Source organism: Oncorhynchus masou, chromosome 21 (assembly GCF_036934945.1).
Source record: "Oncorhynchus masou masou isolate Uvic2021 chromosome 21, UVic_Omas_1.1, whole genome shotgun sequence".
NCBI classification, from domain to species: domain Eukaryota; kingdom Metazoa; phylum Chordata; class Actinopteri; order Salmoniformes; family Salmonidae; genus Oncorhynchus; species Oncorhynchus masou.
The window spans coordinates 49,970,690-49,990,706 of NC_088232.1; the positions used below are offsets into that span (position 1 = coordinate 49,970,690).

At 45.9% G+C, this 20,017-nt stretch overlaps 1 protein-coding gene across 2 annotated transcripts in view; it reads left to right on the top strand.

The window, feature by feature from the left end:
• Positions 1-20,017, top strand: part of dync1h1 (dynein, cytoplasmic 1, heavy chain 1) — a 49,625-nt gene that overhangs the window by 17,640 nt on the left and 11,968 nt on the right. The window contains exons 23-53 of one of the 2 annotated variants that reach the window (XM_064928666.1): positions 170-343; positions 1,634-1,988; positions 2,272-2,466; positions 2,700-2,982; positions 3,308-3,408; positions 3,525-3,684; positions 3,889-4,129; positions 4,288-4,471; positions 4,792-5,004; positions 5,495-5,733; positions 5,970-6,126; positions 6,543-6,770; positions 6,941-7,171; positions 7,657-7,797; positions 8,767-9,000; positions 9,629-9,835; positions 10,221-10,342; positions 10,627-10,792; positions 11,525-11,688; positions 11,960-12,089; positions 12,453-12,586; positions 12,723-12,837; positions 13,231-13,392; positions 14,146-14,360; positions 15,387-15,591; positions 16,004-16,177; positions 16,360-16,479; positions 16,672-16,792; positions 17,195-17,390; positions 19,042-19,159; positions 19,480-19,695. In XM_064928666.1, coding sequence (XP_064784738.1) covers positions 170-343; positions 1,634-1,988; positions 2,272-2,466; positions 2,700-2,982; positions 3,308-3,408; positions 3,525-3,684; positions 3,889-4,129; positions 4,288-4,471; positions 4,792-5,004; positions 5,495-5,733; positions 5,970-6,126; positions 6,543-6,770; positions 6,941-7,171; positions 7,657-7,797; positions 8,767-9,000; positions 9,629-9,835; positions 10,221-10,342; positions 10,627-10,792; positions 11,525-11,688; positions 11,960-12,089; positions 12,453-12,586; positions 12,723-12,837; positions 13,231-13,392; positions 14,146-14,360; positions 15,387-15,591; positions 16,004-16,177; positions 16,360-16,479; positions 16,672-16,792; positions 17,195-17,390; positions 19,042-19,159; positions 19,480-19,695 — 5,701 coding nt within the window. Of the gene's footprint in view, positions 1-169; positions 344-1,633; positions 1,989-2,271; positions 2,467-2,699; positions 2,983-3,307; positions 3,409-3,524; positions 3,685-3,888; positions 4,130-4,287; positions 4,472-4,791; positions 5,005-5,494; positions 5,734-5,969; positions 6,127-6,542; positions 6,771-6,940; positions 7,172-7,656; positions 7,798-8,766; positions 9,001-9,628; positions 9,836-10,220; positions 10,343-10,626; positions 10,793-11,524; positions 11,689-11,959; positions 12,090-12,452; positions 12,587-12,722; positions 12,838-13,230; positions 13,393-14,145; positions 14,361-15,386; positions 15,592-16,003; positions 16,178-16,359; positions 16,480-16,671; positions 16,793-17,194; positions 17,391-17,802; positions 17,999-19,041; positions 19,160-19,479; positions 19,696-20,017 lie in introns of both variants that reach the window. The other variant, XM_064928669.1, reaches the window with a different exon arrangement.

Consider the following 20,017-nt stretch of genomic DNA (forward strand, 5'->3'; position numbering starts at 1 on the left):
TGCTTTAATTGACATCCACTTCATCGGCAACTGCGCTTTGCTCTGGGGCCGAACAACAGATTTTTACTTTTTCAGCTCGGGGATTCGATCCAGCAACCTACGCTCCTACCCGCCAGGCTACCTACCACCCCAAGATAACATCAACCTTTTATTTCTCTCTCTCATATAGTATCAGCACAGAGTTCCTGGCTCTGATGAAGAAGGTGACCAAGTCTCCTTTGGTGATGGACGTGCTGAACATCCAGGGGGTGCAGAGGTCTCTGGAGAGGCTGGCCGACCTGCTGGGAAAGATCCAGAAGGCTCTGGGAGAGTACCTGGAGAGGGAGAGGTCCTCATTCCCCAGGTAAGATGTTATCCATGTCTCTAATAGTGGCATCTGCCATAGGCCTGTCTCTCATTTCCGTTTTTGGGAAAATCTGGGAAATCCTATATCCGGTCTAAAGTGTACGGTCTTTTCTCAATAGAAATGGCTCCAACCAAGAGCAAGTCCTGTTGTAGCGTACCTCTTGGTTTGAATTCTGAAAAAACAGGGCCGTATCTAAAGCTTCGCACTTTAAAGTCAACCCTGGGTTGGGCTGGCCTTGGTGGGCTAGCTCGAATTGCGTTTCCACGACCTTGGTTAGAGAAATGATGAAATGTTGCTAGCTAGCCAATATGACTGTGCAGCTAGCTTTGCTAATGTTGCTAGCTAGAAAACTAAAACATTTTGCAAAGTCCTTTGGCAACAATAAACTTGCTAGCAATGTTGAAGAAATAATTAAATTAACCCTCACCACACTAACTAAAGTTACCTTATACTCCCGACGCCAGCTAGCCAAATGTTTAGCTTGCTCGCTAAACGGTTAGCATCGCCGCCTACATAACAGGCTAGCTTGCTGAATTCCTAACTTTGCTTCCCATGTCACTGGCTACTAGCTAGCAGGCAAACAACACACCAGACAGGTTTGATAGCTCACTAAAATCCCTGCTATCTCACATTTGCTAGCCAGCATTTTTCAACTCTGATTTGCAAGCTAACGTTAGCTAGCGTTTTTTATTTTATTTCACCTTTATTTAACCAGGTAGGCTAGTTGAGAACAAGTTCTCATTTGCAACTGCGACCTGGCCAAGATAAAGCATAGCAGTGTGAACAGACAACACAGAGTTACACATGGAGTAAACAATTAACAAGTCAATAACACAGTAGGGGGAAAAACTGTTCTTATAAATGTTTGTGTAGTGCAAAAATAAAAGACGGATCCACCTGTGTTGGTTATTTGTGTCATGTCTGACTACTGCAGTACTGCTTGTCCATGTGCTAGCTAACAGCAACAAACCCAGACAAACTAAACGTGAAAGCATCCAGCGGCGATCAGCTTCTCATTAGCTGGCTAACGTTAACTATATTATAGCCACAAAGTATTGTTGACTCTTCATGGTTTTTAAATAAAATTATATATTTATTTGATTGTATATACATAGCCTTAGCAGGCTAAGCAGCAAGCTAAGCTTTTTAATCTGTAATATTTAGCCCCCCATTGAAGAAATTAGTAGTTGCTGTTCATTTAGTATGGTCATTTAGTCCTGTATACACACTGTAAAGTGACTGATGGTCATCACATTCAGGATACACATGTTTGTTTATCTTTACCAGGTTCTACTTCGTTGGTGATGAAGACTTACTGGAGATCATCGGAAACAGCAAGAACGTTGCCAAGCTGCAGAAGCATTTCAAGAAGATGTTCGCCGGCGTCTCCAGCATCCTGCTGAACGAGGAAAACACGGTGGTGCTGGGCATCTCATCCCGTGAGGGCGAGGAGATCTTCTACAAGACCCCCGTGGACCTCCTCGAGCACCCCAAGATCAACGACTGGCTGACCCTGGTGGAGAAGGAGATGCGGGTCACGCTGGCCAAGCTGCTGGCCGAGTCTGTCACAGAGGTGGGCGCGTTCAACAAGGGCAACTCCATCGAACTCGATAAATACATCGATTGGATTGACCGATACCAGGTACGGAACGTCGCAGTGGGCTATTGTTCGTCCAGCAGTCAGCCATGATCATGTTGAGTCGGCAATGACACAACAGAAATTAGCCACGATCCACAATCAATCAATTTTATTAACATTGCCCATTTCAGAAAAATATTTGTCAGTGTTAACCGATAGTAATCCAGTTAGTAGCCCCGAAAGAATATCCATGAAAATTGTAGTCTGACCTGTAACGCCCACAAAGATCTTGAAACCAATTTAAACATGTTGAAAAAACATCTCTTTCTCCCTCTACTAACTCCAGGCTCAGCTGGTAGTGCTGTCTGCTCAGATCGACTGGTCTGAGAAAGTGGATGCCGCTCTGACCACCATCTCAGGTGGCGGGGACATGTCGCCCATGTCGAGCGTGCTGACCAACGTGGAGGCCACCCTGAACGTGCTGGCCGACACCGTGCTGATGGAGCAGCCTCCACTCCGCAGGAGGAAGCTGGAACACCTGGTGAGTGGGAGATGACACATCGGCAGACATTCTGGACAAGTTAAGTTTGGAAGAATGGGTGTAAGCTTTTGAGAAGAGCATTCTCCAAGTAGGATTTCAAAGACGAGTCATTGTTAAATGCACAGACTTTGGCATCAAGCTTTTCTCTGTCAGTCCAATTCTAAGCACTTAGAAGTATAGTCCCACTATCCAAATGGGTGATAAAGTAAACTGTTTGTGCTCCTTTCCTATAGATCACTGAGCTGGTCCACCAGAGGGACGTGACCAGGCAACTGATCAAAAACAAGGTCGACAACCCCAAGTCGTTTGAGTGGCTCAGCCAGATGCGCTTCTACTTTGACCCCAAGCAGACGGACGTGCTGCAGCAGCTGTCCATCCAGATGGCCAACGCCAAGTTCAACTATGGCTTTGAGTACCTAGGAGTCCAGGACAAGCTGGTCCAGACCCCACTGACCGACCGCTGCTACCTGACCATGACCCAGGCCCTGGAGGCCAGGTTCGGTGGAGCTCCCTTTGGTACGCTCCAAGAACTGCATGCCACTCTCTAGACGAGGCCTGGGCAACTCCAGTCCTCAGGGGCCTGATTGATGTCACACTTTTTCCCCAGCTAACACACTTGACTCCAATAACCAACTAATCATGATCTTTAGTTAAACGTGTATATAGTTTAAATGAGGTGTGTTAGGTGTGACACCAATCAGGCCCCCGAGGACTGGAATTGCACAGGCCTGCTCTAGACTCTACATAGCCAATAAAGTAGACAGTTTAAATTCTGAAAGCCAAACTGAGTTGTAACTTTATAGCATATCCTCTGGTGATTTTTTTCGCTCTTTATTTCCAGGGCCCGCTGGAACTGGAAAGACAGAGTCTGTGAAGGCTCTGGGTCACCAGCTGGGACGCTTCGTCCTGGTCTTCAACTGTGACGAGACTTTCGACTTCCAGGTACGCCAATACTGACTGATACTTTACACTAAAAGAGGCTAATCTTGGATTGTTATTTTCAGAATCAGATAAGCCTTTTATTTATTTTTTATAAAGATCTGTTTATCCGTCTCCAGGCGATGGGTCGTATCTTCGTGGGCTTGTGCCAGGTAGGCGCCTGGGGCTGCTTTGACGAGTTCAATCGTCTGGAGGAGAGGATGCTGTCGGCCGTCTCACAGCAGGTCCAGTTCATCCAGGTGGCCCTGAGGGAGCACAGCAACCCCAACCGAGACCGCAGTACGTATCTCCACAGACTCATTAAAAGCTTCTTAGAATTTCATTTGAAAGTGCTTTTTAGTCCATGAAAATGTGTTGTCTGAAAGGCCTTATGTTATAAAAAATAAAAAAAAGACTGCTGACATTTCAAACCAAGCATGTTTTCATATGGTGGTGCACTTAAGAATGTAAGTTAATCGATGTCGCCGTTTCCCCCTTCTCCAGGTGCTCCTGTCACCTGCGAGCTGCTCAACAAGCAGGTGAAGGTGAGCCCCGACATGGCCATCTTCATCACCATGAACCCCGGCTACGCCGGCCGCTCAAACCTGCCCGACAATCTGAAGAAACTGTTCCGCTCCTTGGCCATGACCAAGCCCGACCGCCAACTCATCGCCCAGGTCATGCTCTACTCACAGGGCTTCCGCACTGCGGAAATCCTGGCCAAGAAGATCGTGCCCTTCTTCAAGTATGTACTATATTATGTACTATGTTTCCAACAACATTTGAGAGATCAAATAATGTGAAATCTTTCATGCATGCCAGCACCACAACCCCTGAAAGCTCTATTGGTTTTGTGTTCCTTCTCATTGACTGAATCTATTTTTTCTCTCTGTGCACCTGCAGGCTGTGCGACGAACAGCTGTCCTCCCAGAGTCACTACGACTTTGGCCTGCGAGCTCTCAAGAGCGTGCTGGTCAGCGCCGGCAACGTGAAGCGGGAGCGCATCCAGAGGATCAAGAAGGATAAACGTGAGCGCGGCGAGAACGTGGACGAGAACGAGATCGCGGAGAACCTCCCTGAACAGGAGGTAAAGGAACTTAAGTATCTTTGGGTTTTCTCTCTTCAGTTTTCTGCATTATTAAAAACATACTTAAACTACAGTCACAATACACTTTCAGTTTTATGACCACCAGCTAATCCCCATGAGCCATATTTCTTTACACTGGGTTAGGAGACCATGCCAACCAAAGTATAAAGATTAAAAGGACTGCCAATATTGCATGTATGGCATGAAGGGGTTGACGCCTAACCTAGAAGATAAGTCCCCTTTCCTCTGTGTCCCTGTGGAAGTGGATAGGACCTCTAGAAGGGATGTCGCCTAACCTCTGTGTCTCTGTCCATGTTCAGATCCTGATCCAGAGTGTGTGTGAGACCATGGTACCCAAGCTGGTGGCTGAGGACATCCCCCTGCTGTTCAGCCTGCTGTCGGACGTCTTCCCCGGCGTGCAGTACATGCGCGGCGAGATGACGGCTCTGCGCGAAGAGCTCCGCAAGGTCTGCGCCGAGATGTTCCTCACCTATGGAGACGGAGACGACGTGGGCAGCATGTGGGTTGAGAAGGTACGTAATGTCGTCCCCAATTATTCACTCTGTGGTTTCACCCAGAAATATACACCTACTCATTCAAGGTGTGCAAGGCTGTCATTAAGTCAGTGTGGCTATTTTGAAGAATCTCAAATATAAAATATATTTTGATCTGTTTAACACTTCTTCTTTTTTTGGTTACGACATTATTCCATATGTGTTCATAGTTTTGATGTCTTCACTATTATTCTACAATGTAGAAAATAGTACAAATAAAGAAACCCTTAAATGAGTAGGTGTTCTATAACTTTTGACCTGTAGTGTAGATTGGCAAGACAAAACTATTTCTTTATCCTGATGTCAATTGTTACAAGTGTGACAGTATTGTTACTACTTTGAATGTAATTCCTTTTTCCACTTTGGTACCGACATTGGTTAAAATGTCTGAATTTGAAACCAAGTTTGTCTGCACTCCCATGATGTCAGCTAAGTGTCAAGTCTGTAATGTTAAACCATATCATTCCAGGTGCTCCAGCTGTACCAGATCACCCAGATCAACCACGGCCTGATGATGGTGGGACCCTCTGGCAGTGGCAAGACCATGGCCTGGAGGGTGCTGCTCAAAGCCCTGGAGCGCCTGGAGGGGATGGAGGGTGTGGCCCACATCATCGACCCAAAGGCCATCAGCAAGGACCACCTGTACGGAACCCTAGACCCCAACACCCGTGAGTGGACCGATGGGCTCTTCACGCACGTGCTCAGGAAGTAAGTATTAGCAGGCTTCAATGTAAATGTATTGTTGTTCAAGCTATTCTATGTAGTGTGCTGATTTTAAGCACCACGTGGTCTCGCGACACGACTGGTGTGCCTCAGGGCTCCGAACTAAGCCCTCTTGGTGTCTCTTGTCATTGTCAGGTTGATGACACTCAAAGTTTTTCTCTTTTTGTATTACAAATCCAGTCAATTAATTAATCGATTGTTTTGGGGATTTTTCATCCCAGGATCATTGACAACGTGAGAGGCGAGTTGCAGAAACGGCAATGGATCATCTTTGATGGTGACGTGGACCCTGAGTGGGTAGAGAATCTCAACTCTGTGCTGGACGACAACAAGTTGCTCACCTTGCCCAACGGAGAGCGTCTCAGCCTGCCGCCAAACGTATGTTGTTTCCCTCGAGCCAGATCCCTTTTTAATGAAAAAAAATAAATAATCCAGTACCATGACACAAGCTTTACATCTCTAATACCATTGGTCACCCTGTGAAGTCCACTTTTGAAACACACTTGCACATACTGATTCAGTTTTAGTCCAGGTGGAGGCTTAATTTGAGTGTGAAACTGCGCCATTGTGTAAAACTGGTCATTATCTTTTAGTCCAAAAAAAAAAGATCTAGAAAGAATGTGTGCAACTCTTTTATTTATATAGTTTACAGTTTATTCATCGTTAGTCAGCACCTCCACACTAAACAATTTTCTCTGGGTGTGCTCCAGCTTTTTATTGGTCCAAAGGGGACCACCATTAAAATTATTTTCATTTAGATCTGTGACATCAGCATTCCTCTGTGGTGTCTGTAGGTGCGCATCATGTTCGAGGTGCAGGATCTGAAGTATGCCACCCTGGCCACTGTGTCACGTTGTGGCATGGTCTGGTTCAGCGAAGACGTGCTCAGCACTGACATGATCTTCAACCACTTCCTGGCGCGCCTGCGCAGCATCCCATTGGACGAGGGCGAAGATGAGGCTTTCCGCATGCACAAGGGCACTGAGGACGAGGGCGAGGAGACCGCCTCCCCCATGCTGCAGGTTGGTACTGTTGCTACCTGGGTCCTGTTCAGTAGGGCGCAACAAAACACTTGTTTCACTCTGTTGGATAACATTTTCTCCCTATTGAACACAGCCCTGGCTCATCTAGCGTTACGTTAATAGTCTTATAACACCCCCCCATTGTCCTCTCTCTCTCTCTCTCCCTCCAGATCCAGAGGGACACAGCGGCCATCCTGCAGCCCTACTTCACCTCCACTGGGCTGGTGATCAAGACCCTGGAGCATGCCTCCAAGATGGAGCACATCATGGATTTCACGCGGCTGCGTTGTATGGGTTCCCTGTTCTCCATGCTACACCAGGCCTGCCGCAACGTGGCGCTCTACAACAACAACCACTCAGACTTCCCCATGCCCAACGACCAGCTGGAGCGCTACATGCAGGTCAGTCAGTGGTGCCACAGCGCCTCCTGCTTGTGGGGAGGCTAAATGGAGTCCCTCAGTGCTTGGTGTCAATTCCATTTGAATTCATTTAAGTTTAGGAGATCAATTGAAATTGTAGTTCAAGAATCGAGTAGTTGGGGGGGGGAAATGTAAATGTTTTTTCAATTTACTTGGTGGATTGATTGAGTTGAAACTATCCTGTCAGACTGGAGACTTACCCCAGAGAATGAAATCTGATGAATCCAGAGAACATTGCACTAAGCAGCTCCTCTCCTGTCACACTAAGCGTCATTATTATTATCATTATTATTATCATTATTATTATTATTGAGTGCTTTTCAAGAATCCAAACAATAATACTACATGGGTTTGTAACAATGCTGCATTAATTGTAAACTTGATTTTTGTACAACAACAAATATTAGAAAAAATAATAAATGGGTTTTATCAATGTTAAACCATATTTCTGCCGTTTGGGTCCACAGAGGTACTTGATCTACGCCGTGCTGTGGTCCTTCTCAGGCGACGGCCGGCTGAAGATACGTGGCGAGCTGGGTGAATATATCCGCCGCATCACCACTGTGCCCCTGCCTTCGGCGCCCAACGTGCCCATCATCGACTACGAGGTAGGAATGGACGTGCTCTTGAATCTCAGATCATCAAGCTGAATAACAAAGTGGCTCACCCATTTAACTCTCATTAAAATTCTGAAGTTTATTTATTTAATTTTTTTGTCCTATCCCGTGGTAGAACTGGAGCCAGGGCATAACATTAACTATTAAATGAATAAACTTTTTGGTCCACCAACCACTGGCAGGTATATAAAAAAAAATCTACAAGACACATTTTTTACCAGACAAATGTCTTCTTTTTTTTTGCCACTAAAATTACACCAAAAAAACCCAAAGGGATGAGCATGCTTTGATGTTTCTAAAACATATGTATTACTAGTTAGAAGTAGTGTGATATGTTTAATTTCATTTTTTGTGACCTTAAGTATTTTAACCCAAAATATCACAGATGAGACAATGTTCACCTGCCCCTTTAATGGCAGGGGGGTTACCGTGGTAATGTAACAAGTCATGTTTGTGCCAGTGAGATTCTGTTGAAACTCAAAAATAAAAAAACATCCTAGCTCGTGAACAAACTATGTAAACAGCTGGGAAACACAAGGAAAAGTCTCACTTCAGTAGATTTTTCATTCTAAAAATGAATCTTTCACTCAGCTCTTCACATGTGCACAGCCCCAAGTCGATGGCAGTGTGAGGGGTCATAGTTCTTTGTTGCGATTTCATTTACCAGCTATGAAACAAAACGACAAATACTTTTAAGACTGCTACTGCAGCATTGATATTACTATAAATGTGATCGTACTTGACGAGTGAAATACTTGCACTGTGGAGCCCTGACCACCCGCCAACGTGCCTGGTGTAATATAATTTTAAACCACTGATGCCAACATTTATCAGCATGTGACGCGTGTTAGACCCTGACAGGAGCCCTGAGTTTTTCCTGTTTTCCAGACCATATGAGCTAACTAAGAGAACTTCTTGTCCCTAGAATTATACCACAACTCTTGTTTTTGGTCCCGTCAGGTCACCATCTCCGGCGAGTGGCAGTCGTGGCAGGGCAAGGTGCCACAGATCGAAGTGGAGACCCACAAGGTGGCTAGCCCAGATGTTGTGGTACCCACCCTGGACACGGTGCGCCACGAAGCCCTGCTCTACACCTGGCTGGCTGAGCACAAGCCCCTGGTCCTCTGCGGCCCGCCCGGCTCGGGTAAAACCATGACCTTGTTCAGCGCCCTCCGAGCTCTGCCTGACATGGAGGTAAGTGTGGTCCCATCAGGAACGCTGTTTACTGGGGTTAGATGGCGCTTAGACCTGTGGGTTTCAATTGTAGTCTAAACTGACCTGGTCTGAGTCATGGGGTGATTCTCAAAATGCAATACTACCGTGCTCTGAGCACTTGAGTGTCGGAGTACGAGTCCAAATCAAAGTAGGAGTACAGTTATCAAATGCGTACTCTCTTTGTACGTATTTTCACTCATGCATCGTTGCAAGCTTCAACTGGAAGTATGCAAAGAAATAAGAGGCAAACGCATTAAAAAAAATTACACAATGTATTTAAAATCAATGGAATGTTTTATGCGTTCTCCGTGCAAGAACGTCCTCGGAAAATGCACCCGGAACACGGTAGTATGCATAATTTTTGTTGTGCTGAATTGAAACAAAAACCGGCACACCCTGCATCTCTTCAGCTGGTCACCATAGAGATGGACTTAAGTCAGCTTCCAATGTCCACTTGGAATGCAAAACCCAATATATTGCTAATTCCACAATAAGTATGCTAGTGTGGACATTGGACCGGAGGCTAAATCTTCAAGTGTGCCAATGAGTCTTTCAAATGAATAATGGGTCTTCCTGCCGAAGTTAACCCTTTCACCTCTGCTCCCAGGTTGTGGGTCTGAACTTCTCCAGTGCCACCACCCCGGAGCTCCTGCTAAAGACCTTCGATCACTACTGCGAGTACCGACGCACGCCCAACGGTGTGGTCCTGGCCCCCGTGCAGCTGGGCAAGTGGCTGGTGCTCTTTTGTGATGAGATCAACTTGCCTGACATGGACAAGTATGGTACCCAGAGGGTCATCTCCTTCCTAAGACAGGTGAGGCGTTCTCAGCGTGTACATGCATACACACGTACTGGCTGTGTCTCAATAGGTTTAACATGACTCCTTCCTCAATGGCCTTTCTACCTACCAGTGGTACTGAAGTAAAGGAGACCAGGAAGGATGCCATTTGAGAATGGGCCAGTGTGTTCTGAAGTTAAAGGCAAGGATGGGCAACCCTGGTCCTGGACGGCAGGCACTTCAATTTTTTATTTAACCGACCTGTGTTGAATTTAGGACATCACTGAATTGATCAATTATCTGTTGGTCAGGTGTGTTGCCTGCAGCACTCCAGGAACAGGGTTTCCTACCCCTGCACTATGTTATGCTGAGTTCGTGCGAGAGCATTAGCTCACCTTCCTCTGGTGTTTTTCCCCTGCAGATGGTGGAGCATGGAGGCTTCTACCGTACCTCAGACCAGACCTGGGTCAAGCTGGAGAGGATCCAGTTTGTGGGAGCCTGTAACCCCCCAACCGACCCCGGCAGGAAGCCCCTCACCCACAGGTACTGTCAACATGACCTATGTCCATTTTGCGACCATGTAGCTTTTTCCTAGGTCTTGTTTAGTAGTAGCGACTCCCATGGTAAACAGCGAGGGAGCGACGTGACTAACTCTAGTAAAACGTTTTGAAATGGGAAAAGGGAGTGTTTTGTATCGGTGAAGTAGTTCCCTACCCGTTTTCAGTCAGTTTTCTACCGTTTGGTGCCTAATGAATACGACCCCGGAGTCGACTCACTGTGGTCGGTTTTGAATGATGGGTAACTGTTGTGATTTTTTTTTATTCCAGGTTCCTGCGCCACGTGCCAGTGGTGTACGTGGACTACCCCGGCCCCGCCTCCCTCACTCAGATCTACGGCACCTTCAACCGGGCCATGCTGCGTCTCATCCCCTCGCTGCGTACCTTCGCTGAGCCACTCACCGCCGCCATGGTGGAGTTCTACACCATGTCTCAGGTAAGAGCTTACGTATCAAACATAACTGTAAAATACCTACTTTATCAGTCTATCTGCAGTAGTATTTTGAGTTATCAAATTTCGCCATGACTTATGCCATGTTATTTTGATATCTGACTGACTACCAAGATCAATGTGGGCCCCCTGGAGGTCAGGGCCCCTGGGCGCGTGCCCGGTCCATATTCGACCATAATTAGTTTAGATGGCTGGCTTATCTAAAAATGGTTACCTGTCAGTGACTGACGAAACCAGAGAGAAACTGCTGATGCAAAATCAAATTTTAAAATGGTGTATTCTACTATTCTGACTCTAAACAGTAAGTTGAGACCCTGACTGAGTTGTTATTTTTTTATATATACATATTATTATTTTTTACCCTCAACCCACTTTGGGGTCATGATCTACAGCACCAGTATTATCAACAGTAGTATTATCTAATGTAGTATTTACAGTTATCTACAGTAGTAGCCATTTCTATGGTACAACATCCTCACAAATATGTCTTGTATAATAGCCACTATAGGAATCGCTCACAATGTCTGATTTTTGTAGTGCTGAACACAATGGTAGGATAGGATGTAACCTCGTCCCAGATCAGTTTATGCCATCTTGTTAAAACCTCAGGTTGTTAGCAAAACGTCACAAACTGATCTGGGACCAGGTTAGATTGGATGTGCTGTAAGGGAACTGACCTTTTTGTCCTCATGGAGCATGTCCCTCTGTCCACTACAGGAACGCTTCACCCAAGACACCCAGCCCCACTACATCTACTCTCCCCGTGAGATGTCCCGCTGGGTGAGGGGCATCTTCGAAGCCCTGCGGCCCCTGGAGACACTCCCTGTGGAGGGTCTCATCCGCATCTGGGCCCATGAGGCCCTGCGCCTCTTCCAGGACAGGTGTGTATGTTCAGTCCTTAGGGAAGTAGCCAGACTCCCCCAAAGTAGCCTCGTAGAATCTTTGGGGGAAAGATTGTTTAGCGTTATTAATATGGCTTGGAGTTTTCCCTTGCCAGGAATAACACCAGGTGCTTGTTCCAGGCTGTAAGCAAGGCCCTGAGTTTTCTTGATTGTGTGACCTGATTTGATTTTAAAAGTTGGATGCGAAGAGATTCAATGTTGTTGTCTAAGGTCCTGACTGACCTGTTAAACTATTCTCTCCCGTGCACAGGTTGGTGGAGGATGAGGAGAGGCGCTGGACAGATGAAAACATTGACATGGTGGCCCTCAAGCACTTCCCCAACATTGACCGTGAAAAGGCCCTCAACAGGCCTATCCTCTACAGCAACTGGCTCTCTAAGGTGAGCTTCCTGCCCATAGTAGCAATATAATACGTTTCTGTTTATGCAATATAAGTAATTTTTATATATATATTACTGCACTGTCGCTTTCGCTAAACCTGCAATAACATCTGCTAAGCACATGTATGTGACCAATAAAATGTGATTTTGATTTGAGACTCAATATAACATGGTTCTGTTTGTTGAGATGCGATATAACATGGTTCTGTTTAGTTCTGTGTATCGGCATATGTTGCAGCATCACCTAACTACCATATAGACATTACCCACCGTGAAAGTAGAGCCAAGAAATTGACAATCATGGCTTGTGTCGGTTGAATGAAAGATGTTTTTGTGTTAATGGTGGTCTGTCCCCATCCTCAGGATTATATCCCAGTGGAACAGGAGGAGCTGCGAGACTACGTCAAGGCCCGTCTGAGGGTCTTCTACGAGGAGGAGCTGGACGTGCCGCTGGTGCTCTTCAACGAGGTTCTGGACCATGTCCTCCGAATCGACCGGTAAATAATTAAAAAATAATACTTCTCTGCTTCAACATTGTGAAATTTAGCACGTGGATACACTTGAGTTGTTTTTTTTTTTTTATGACTCCTTACTTGACACTGTTAAAAACGTCCAATTCATGTCCTTTTTCAGAATCTTCCGACAACCCCAGGGTCATCTCCTCCTGATTGGAGTCAGTGGAGCAGGAAAGACCACCCTGTCCCGCTTTGTGGCCTGGATGAACGGCCTGAGTGTCTATCAGATCAAGGTTAGTAAAGTCCTGTGGTAATGGCAAACTGTAAATCTAACTCTGTTCCTTTTTGAATTGCCATTTTTAAAGCTATCTGAATCGTCATCGCGACACATTACGGGTGGGAAAAGTAGTGTTTCAGAAGTGTTTTTTTTTAGGTCTGTGGAATCCATCAGATGTTTTTTATTTTTTAAAATTATTTCACCTTTATTTAACCAGGTAGGCCAGTTGAGAACAAGTTCTCATTTACAACTGCGACCTGGCCAAGATAAAGCATAGCAGTGTGAACAGACAACACAGAGTTACACATGGAGTAAACAATAAACAAGTCAATGTAAAATGGAACACGTCGATATGTAGGTTCTAATGAGTTGAATGAGGTGCTGACTGCATTGTGATGTCTGCATCCAGGTCCACAGGAGATACACGGGTGATGACTTTGACGAGGACCTGCGGACGGTGCTGCGTCGCTCCGGCTGCAAGAACGAGAAGATCGCCTTCATCATGGACGAGTCCAACGTCCTGGACTCTGGCTTCCTGGAGCGCATGAACACCCTGCTGGCCAACGGAGAGGTAGAGACCGCCAACCCAAGCTATACACTTTAATACTCAAAAATAGAACAGTCTTCGTTCCTCTGTCTACACTGACCTTGAAGAGACAGGATGGGGTGAAGGACAAATCAAGATCATATTGCTTTTACCTATCTTGTCAGCTCAGAGCAGAAGGGACAAGGAGATGGTAGTCACTTGAAACAGATCCCCTGTCGCCTCTTCCATTGGTTCCTACCTAGATACTGCTATTGAGAAACGTGTTGGTTACTGCTATTGAAAAACTTGTTGTTAGGAAATACCATATCCTCAAGTTCCTATATACATGACCAAAGGTATGTGGACACCTGCTCGTCCAACATTTCATTCCAAAGTCATGGGCATAAATATGGAGTTGGTCCCCTCGTTGCTGCTATAACAGCATTCACTCTTCTGAGAAGGCTTTCCACTAGATGTTGGAACATTGCTGCAGGGACTTGCTTCCATTCAGCCACAAGCATTAGTGAGGTCGGGCGATAAGTTCTGGCGTTCATGCTCTAGCAGGGCAGAAATTTGACTTGATTTGTTGGAAAGGTGGCATCCTGTGACTGTGCCTAGTTGAAAGTCACTCTGAACTCTTCAGTAAGGTCATTCTGCTGCCAATGTTTGTCTATGGAGATTGCATGGCGGTGTGCTCAATTTTATACACCAGACAGTAACGGGTGTGGCTGAAATAGCCAAATCCACTATGTACACATACGTCTGTGTGTATATTCTCTAACATGTGTCCCTGCCCAGGTGCCAGGTCTGTTTGAGGGTGACGAGTACGCCGCCCTGATGACCCAGTGTAAGGAGGGTGCCCAGAAGGAGGGCATGATGCTGGACACGCATGAGGAGCTCTACAAGTGGTTTACCAGCCAGGTCATCAGAAACCTACATGTGGTCTTCACCATGAACCCCTCATCTGAGGGCCTGAAGGACCGCGCCGCCACCTCCCCTGCCCTCTTCAACAGGTGGGGGCCTCCTATATCCACACCTGCAGTCAAGACCTACAATTTACTTTTTGTTCCACCAACCACTGTGGCAGGTAGATGGAAAAAATCTACCAGCCACTTAGATTTTTTTACCAGCCGAAATGTTTTTTTGCCATAATGAACAAACATAAAAAAACAAATGACCATGCTTAATGATTCTAACGCAAAAAAAAAAATATTAGTAAGAAGTAATGTGATAAATTGCTCAATTTCGTTACATTTTTTTGTGGCCCAAGTCTTTTATTAACCAAAAATATCAGATGAGACAAAATATTCAGCTGCCACTTTAAGGGCGGGAGGTTACCGTGGTAACGGGGCCACTCGAGTCATGTCACGTGGCCGTGATTTTGGATCTGACTAGTAGACCCCGCATCTCTTCGCTATCACTCAGAGCCTCCAAAAATGAATCTATCAGCACAAAGCGCCCCAGCCAGGCCTTGTTACTGCGTGAGGTGGGATATAGATTTTATATTTCTTTGTGCGATTAGCAGCTATGAAACAGCAGAAAAACAGCTACTGCAACATTTATAAATCACAACTAGCAAATGTGCTCCTACTTGACTTTTTGTACTAAATGTTTATTTGCAAATTTAACGCTCTCTCTGTAGAGCCCTGCAAATTGACCACCCACCTAGGTGGCTGGTGAAATACACATTCTTACCCGCCAATACCTAAATCTACCGCATTTGGCAGGTGCTAATGTTATGCCCAGCCGACAGTACAGTGGCGCTGGTATTACCTTAGTAGCTGACTCTAAACCCACTCAAATATTTCCATCAGATTTGCTCACTGTCACTGGTCCCGAGTAGTGGCTGATTCGGAAATCTTAGGGGGGAAAACATTTTTTTCGTTGAATTGATTCTTTGGGATCCCTTTTGGATAGACAAGACACACTGCACTCAACCCCCCCTCCCCCCAGTCGTTTTCAGATCTGTCATGATTGTAGCCTTCCACTGCAGTATCTGTGTTGGTCTCTCATAACTCTTTCTCCATTCCCTTCCGCAGGTGTGTGTTGAATTGGTTTGGAGACTGGTCAACTGAGGCCCTCTACCAAGTGGGCAAAGAGTTCACCATCAAACTGGACCTGGAGAAACCCAACTACAAGGTGCCTGACTACATGCCGGTGGTGTACGACAAGCTGCCCCAGCCACCATCTCACCGTGAGGCCATCGTCAACGGCTGCGTGTTTGTCCACCAGACACTGCACCAGGTAAGAATCACGCTTTGGTAATCAGACCTGGGTTCAAATTTTATTTTTATTTAATTTAGTTTTTTTCAAATACCTCAGCTGTGCTCGCCTAGTGCAATGGAACCAATGGAATAGTCCCAAAAGTGCAAAAACACGGCCCATCTGGCTCTCCAGGCAGGCTCAAACAAACCCTTAAAGTATTTGAAAGAACAGAAATACCAGGCCTCTGCACTTGTGGAGATCTGAGAGGATTTGATTGGTGTAAGCAATATAGTGAAACTACTTGATTATACCTGTGGAGATCTGAGAGGAATTGACAAGTGGGCTTAGAGGTACGATTTGGGACTGGGACAACATTTTAAACCAGGTCTGTCGATCATATGACGGTAAAATGGTACTCACGTTTGCTCACGATGGCGTTCTTCCTCCTCAGGCTAACAGCCGGCTGTCCAAGCGTGGCGGGCGCACCATGGCTATCACCCCGCGCCACTACCTGGACTTCATCAACCACTACGCCGACCTGTTCAACGAGAAGCGCAGCGAGCTGGAGGAGCAGCAGATGCATCTCAACGTGGGCCTGAGGAAAATCAAGGAGACCGTGGACCAGGTGACGCTTCCTTCCATAATGGTCTTTCTTGACAAACAAACTTAAGACGTGGATAGAGCTAGGTTGCTTGCAGACGTACAATTTGGCTCAGTGTTTCAAGATTATGGTAGATCTGTTTTGGATTTTTATTGTCTGTTCCAGTTGTTTGTCACCACAGTCTGTATCTTGATCTTCACCCATAGGTGGAGGAGCTGCGTCACGACCTGAGGATCAAGAGCCAGGAGTTGGAGGTGAAGAACGCCGATGCCAACGACAAGCTGAAAAAGATGGTCAAAGACCAGCAGGAGGCGGAGAAGAAGAAGGTAAGAGCGAGAGGAACTATTTCACTGTATACCAGTGGTCTGACAATTCCGTTCCGCTGGGCCAAGAAATAAGCAGATCAGGTCCTGATGTGGCTCCCGGGCTGGGACTTTGTGATCTCTGCTGTATACTAACCTCTGTGGAAGTAGATGGTGGTTGTATTAGACCTGTGTGTTTTCCATTGGGATTTCTAGGTGATGAGTCAGGAAATCCAGGAGTCTGTGTACAAGCAACAGGAGAAGATCAAAGACAAACAGCTGAGTGTCAAGGTAGACCTGGATCAGGTGGAGCCCGCTGTTATTGAGGCCCAGAATGGTACGTCTCCCTTCTGTTTTATTTTGTATTTAATTTCCTTACACTTTTGATGACTGCTTTAGACATTGTTGCAAAATCAGCTTAGAGGCAGACTGATCTATTTAACAAGCAGTGTTGTTTTGGGAGCGTTCATATTCGCAATGTCACTGCTGCTGTTGAATGATTACATCCCCAAGTTTACATTATGAGATGCCCAGCTGATGGAAACAACATTGCTCTTTTTGAGCAGATGTCTTTTTTCTTTCCAAGTTCTTTATTGTCCTCTCTCCCGCGGTCTCCCGGTACGAGATGGATATCTCTCTTCTTAATCTAACTTCTCTGCTTTTCTTCTCACTTTCCCTCTTTGCTGTTGATTCTCCCCTCCGTCCTCTTGTGCCTCCCCCCTCCTCTGGCCGGGGTTAGCCGTTAAGTCCATTAAGAAGCAGCATCTGGTGGAGGTGCGTTCCATGGCCAACCCGCCGGGGGCGGTCAAGCTGGCCCTGGAGTCCATCTGCCTGCTCCTGGGGGAGAGCACCACAGACTGGAAGCAGATCCGCTCCATCATAATGAGGGAGAACTTCATCCCCACCATTGTTAACTTTTCTGCCGATGAGATCAGGTGACCATGAGTGTTTTGTTGGAGGGGGAAGATTGCAGCGGTGGGGTTTGTGTGACCGAGGGAAGGGGTGTCTGTGATTGTTCAATGGCAGAGAGGAGTTGTGTGATTTGACATTTGATTGAACCAATTACAGAGCGGTTTGATTTGAGCTGCCAACATGTTTTGGCACTTCTGCAGTAAAATCTAGAGCAAGACTCATTCCTGCTAGCAAGTTTTTAGAGATCCAAAATGGCCTCTTCTTCAATGGAGTTCAAATACCTAAACACCTCTGCCCTGAAACACAGTCCCTTTGCCCCCCCTCTTCCAACCCTGCTGCTGTCAAACCCCCCCTCCTCCCACCCCTTCTGTCCTGCATGGTTCCTAAAGAGTGGCCCCCCCCTCTTTTTCCCTCCCCCCATCCATCCCTCCCCAGCCGTCAGCTCTATTAAGCGTCACCATCTTGTTGAAGTGCGTGCCATGACCAACCCCCCTCCCACGGTTAAGCTGGCCTTAGAGTCTATCTGCTTACTGCTGGGCGAGGAGACTAATGACTGGAAAAAGATCAGACAAGTTATTGTCAGGGACAATTTCATCACCAACATAGTCAACTTTGTCTCAGAGGACATGAGGTACTGTGCTTATCCATTTTATATTACTCTGATCGCAATCTTCCTCAAGCAGTTGTGATTCACTGTATTATTGTTAATTGCCAAGTGGTTGTCTTGAGAAATCAGAAGAGTAATGTACTGATTTATTGATAGTAGACCAATCTTGGCATGATTATGCTCATTGAATCAAGTTAGCGTGTCCAGCAGTTGGCTAGATATGTTTTCTGACCGTAGTTGGTAGAAAAATTGTCTGAAATCAGTCACTACGATCTGTATCCATTTGGATGAAACATTTCAAAATGATTCATACTAAATAGAAAGCAATTTTCCAGTTGAAGGGCAATTTCACCCTAGCTCTCAGTCATTACAATGTTAACAACATTAGATTTTGTCATCTATCCGTCAAAAATATCCCCAGTACAAGCTACAACAAGTGCATTTTCATTTCACCGGTAGAATCAAACTTCCTGTGTCTTCGTCTGCTCCAAGTGTAACACCACTCCGGCATTCATAGCGAATGCACGATGCACAGCGGGGCCTAGAACAGGAAGCACCACTCCACACCAAGCTGTAGTCTTTCAGTGAATCGGCCAATAGGAGCATCGCTGAAAAGACATCTAAATGCTCTGTCAAACAAAGACAACCACATCTACACACAGATGTGTGGTCGGTATAACATAGAGGCTTTTTGTGAAATGCCTTTTTAGATCTCATCCATCACATCAATACACCGGATGTTGTCATCGGGTGTATCGTTCAGCACGTGAAACCCAGACCTGCTGCCTTTGTGGTCAAATATATGTGAAACACTTCTCACTGTGCTAGAAGCGTTTCAGACACGATCCAAACAAACCCAGTCATATTTTGGTGAAATTTCCCTTTAAAAGCTGTAACAACCAACAAGATTGTTTTTAAATGTTTGCTTTCCTTGCACGCCACCCCTTTCGTACATAATTTCATCCTAATCATTTCTGAATACCCTACTTTCAATTTAATTCATTGACATTTTTATACAATTGCCTGTTGCTCTGTCCTAACCCTGTGACCTCCATTTGTAAATGCAGTGAGTCAATCCGTGAGAAGATGAAGAAGAATTACATGTCCAACCCCAACTTCAACTACGAGATGGTCAACAGGGCCTCCCTGGCCTGTGGCCCCATGGTCAAATGGGCTATCGCTCAGGTAAGGAAACCACCGCCCACTGACCTTTATATAATGGGAACGGTTTGCGGGTGAATCTAAAGTCTTTCCTCGATTCCTTACATCCTCTCGTCTCCCTCTCAAAACACCTTGGCGGTGAATGTCATAGAGGAGGATTATTGGATCTTCCAATGCATTTGGAGAGGAAGTATTTGAGATTCATGTAATGTCTAATGAGTGCCAGGAGTAAATTCTTCCTTACCATGTTTAAAAAAAAAAATAATAATAATAATCTGCACCTTACTTATAACCTGCAGTTATAGCCTGCAATTATATTGACCCATCTCTTCCCCCTCTTCTAGCTGAACTACGCTGACATGTTGAAGCGCGTGGAGCCGCTGAGGAACGAGCTGCAGAAGCTGGAGGACGATGCCATGGACAACAAGTCCAAGGCAGAGGAGGTGGAGCAGATGATCCACGACCTGGAGTCCAGCATCGCCCGTTACAAGGAGGAGTACGCCGTGCTCATCTCTGAGGCCCAGGCCATTAAGGCAGATCTGGCCGCCGTCGAGGCGAAGGTAGGGAAGTCCATCCACCCATAAAACAACCATTTCCCCATCTCCATAACCTTAGGAATTAGCAAGAGATGCCATTTCTCCTTAACCTTAGGAATTAGCAAGAGATGCCATTTCTCCTTAACCTTAGGAATTAGCAAGAGATTTAGGAAATGCGTTTGAGCAAATAGTGTTTTTTCAAAGAAAAAGGCGTGGCATCTCATCTACGAACATTCTGAAAGTCAATGCTCCAGACTTGACAATAGAATGTTGCCCAATGGGATGAGTCTTCAGTTAAAAACTCCATTCCAATGCAATTGAAGACTAGGTGGAAGAGCGCCGTATC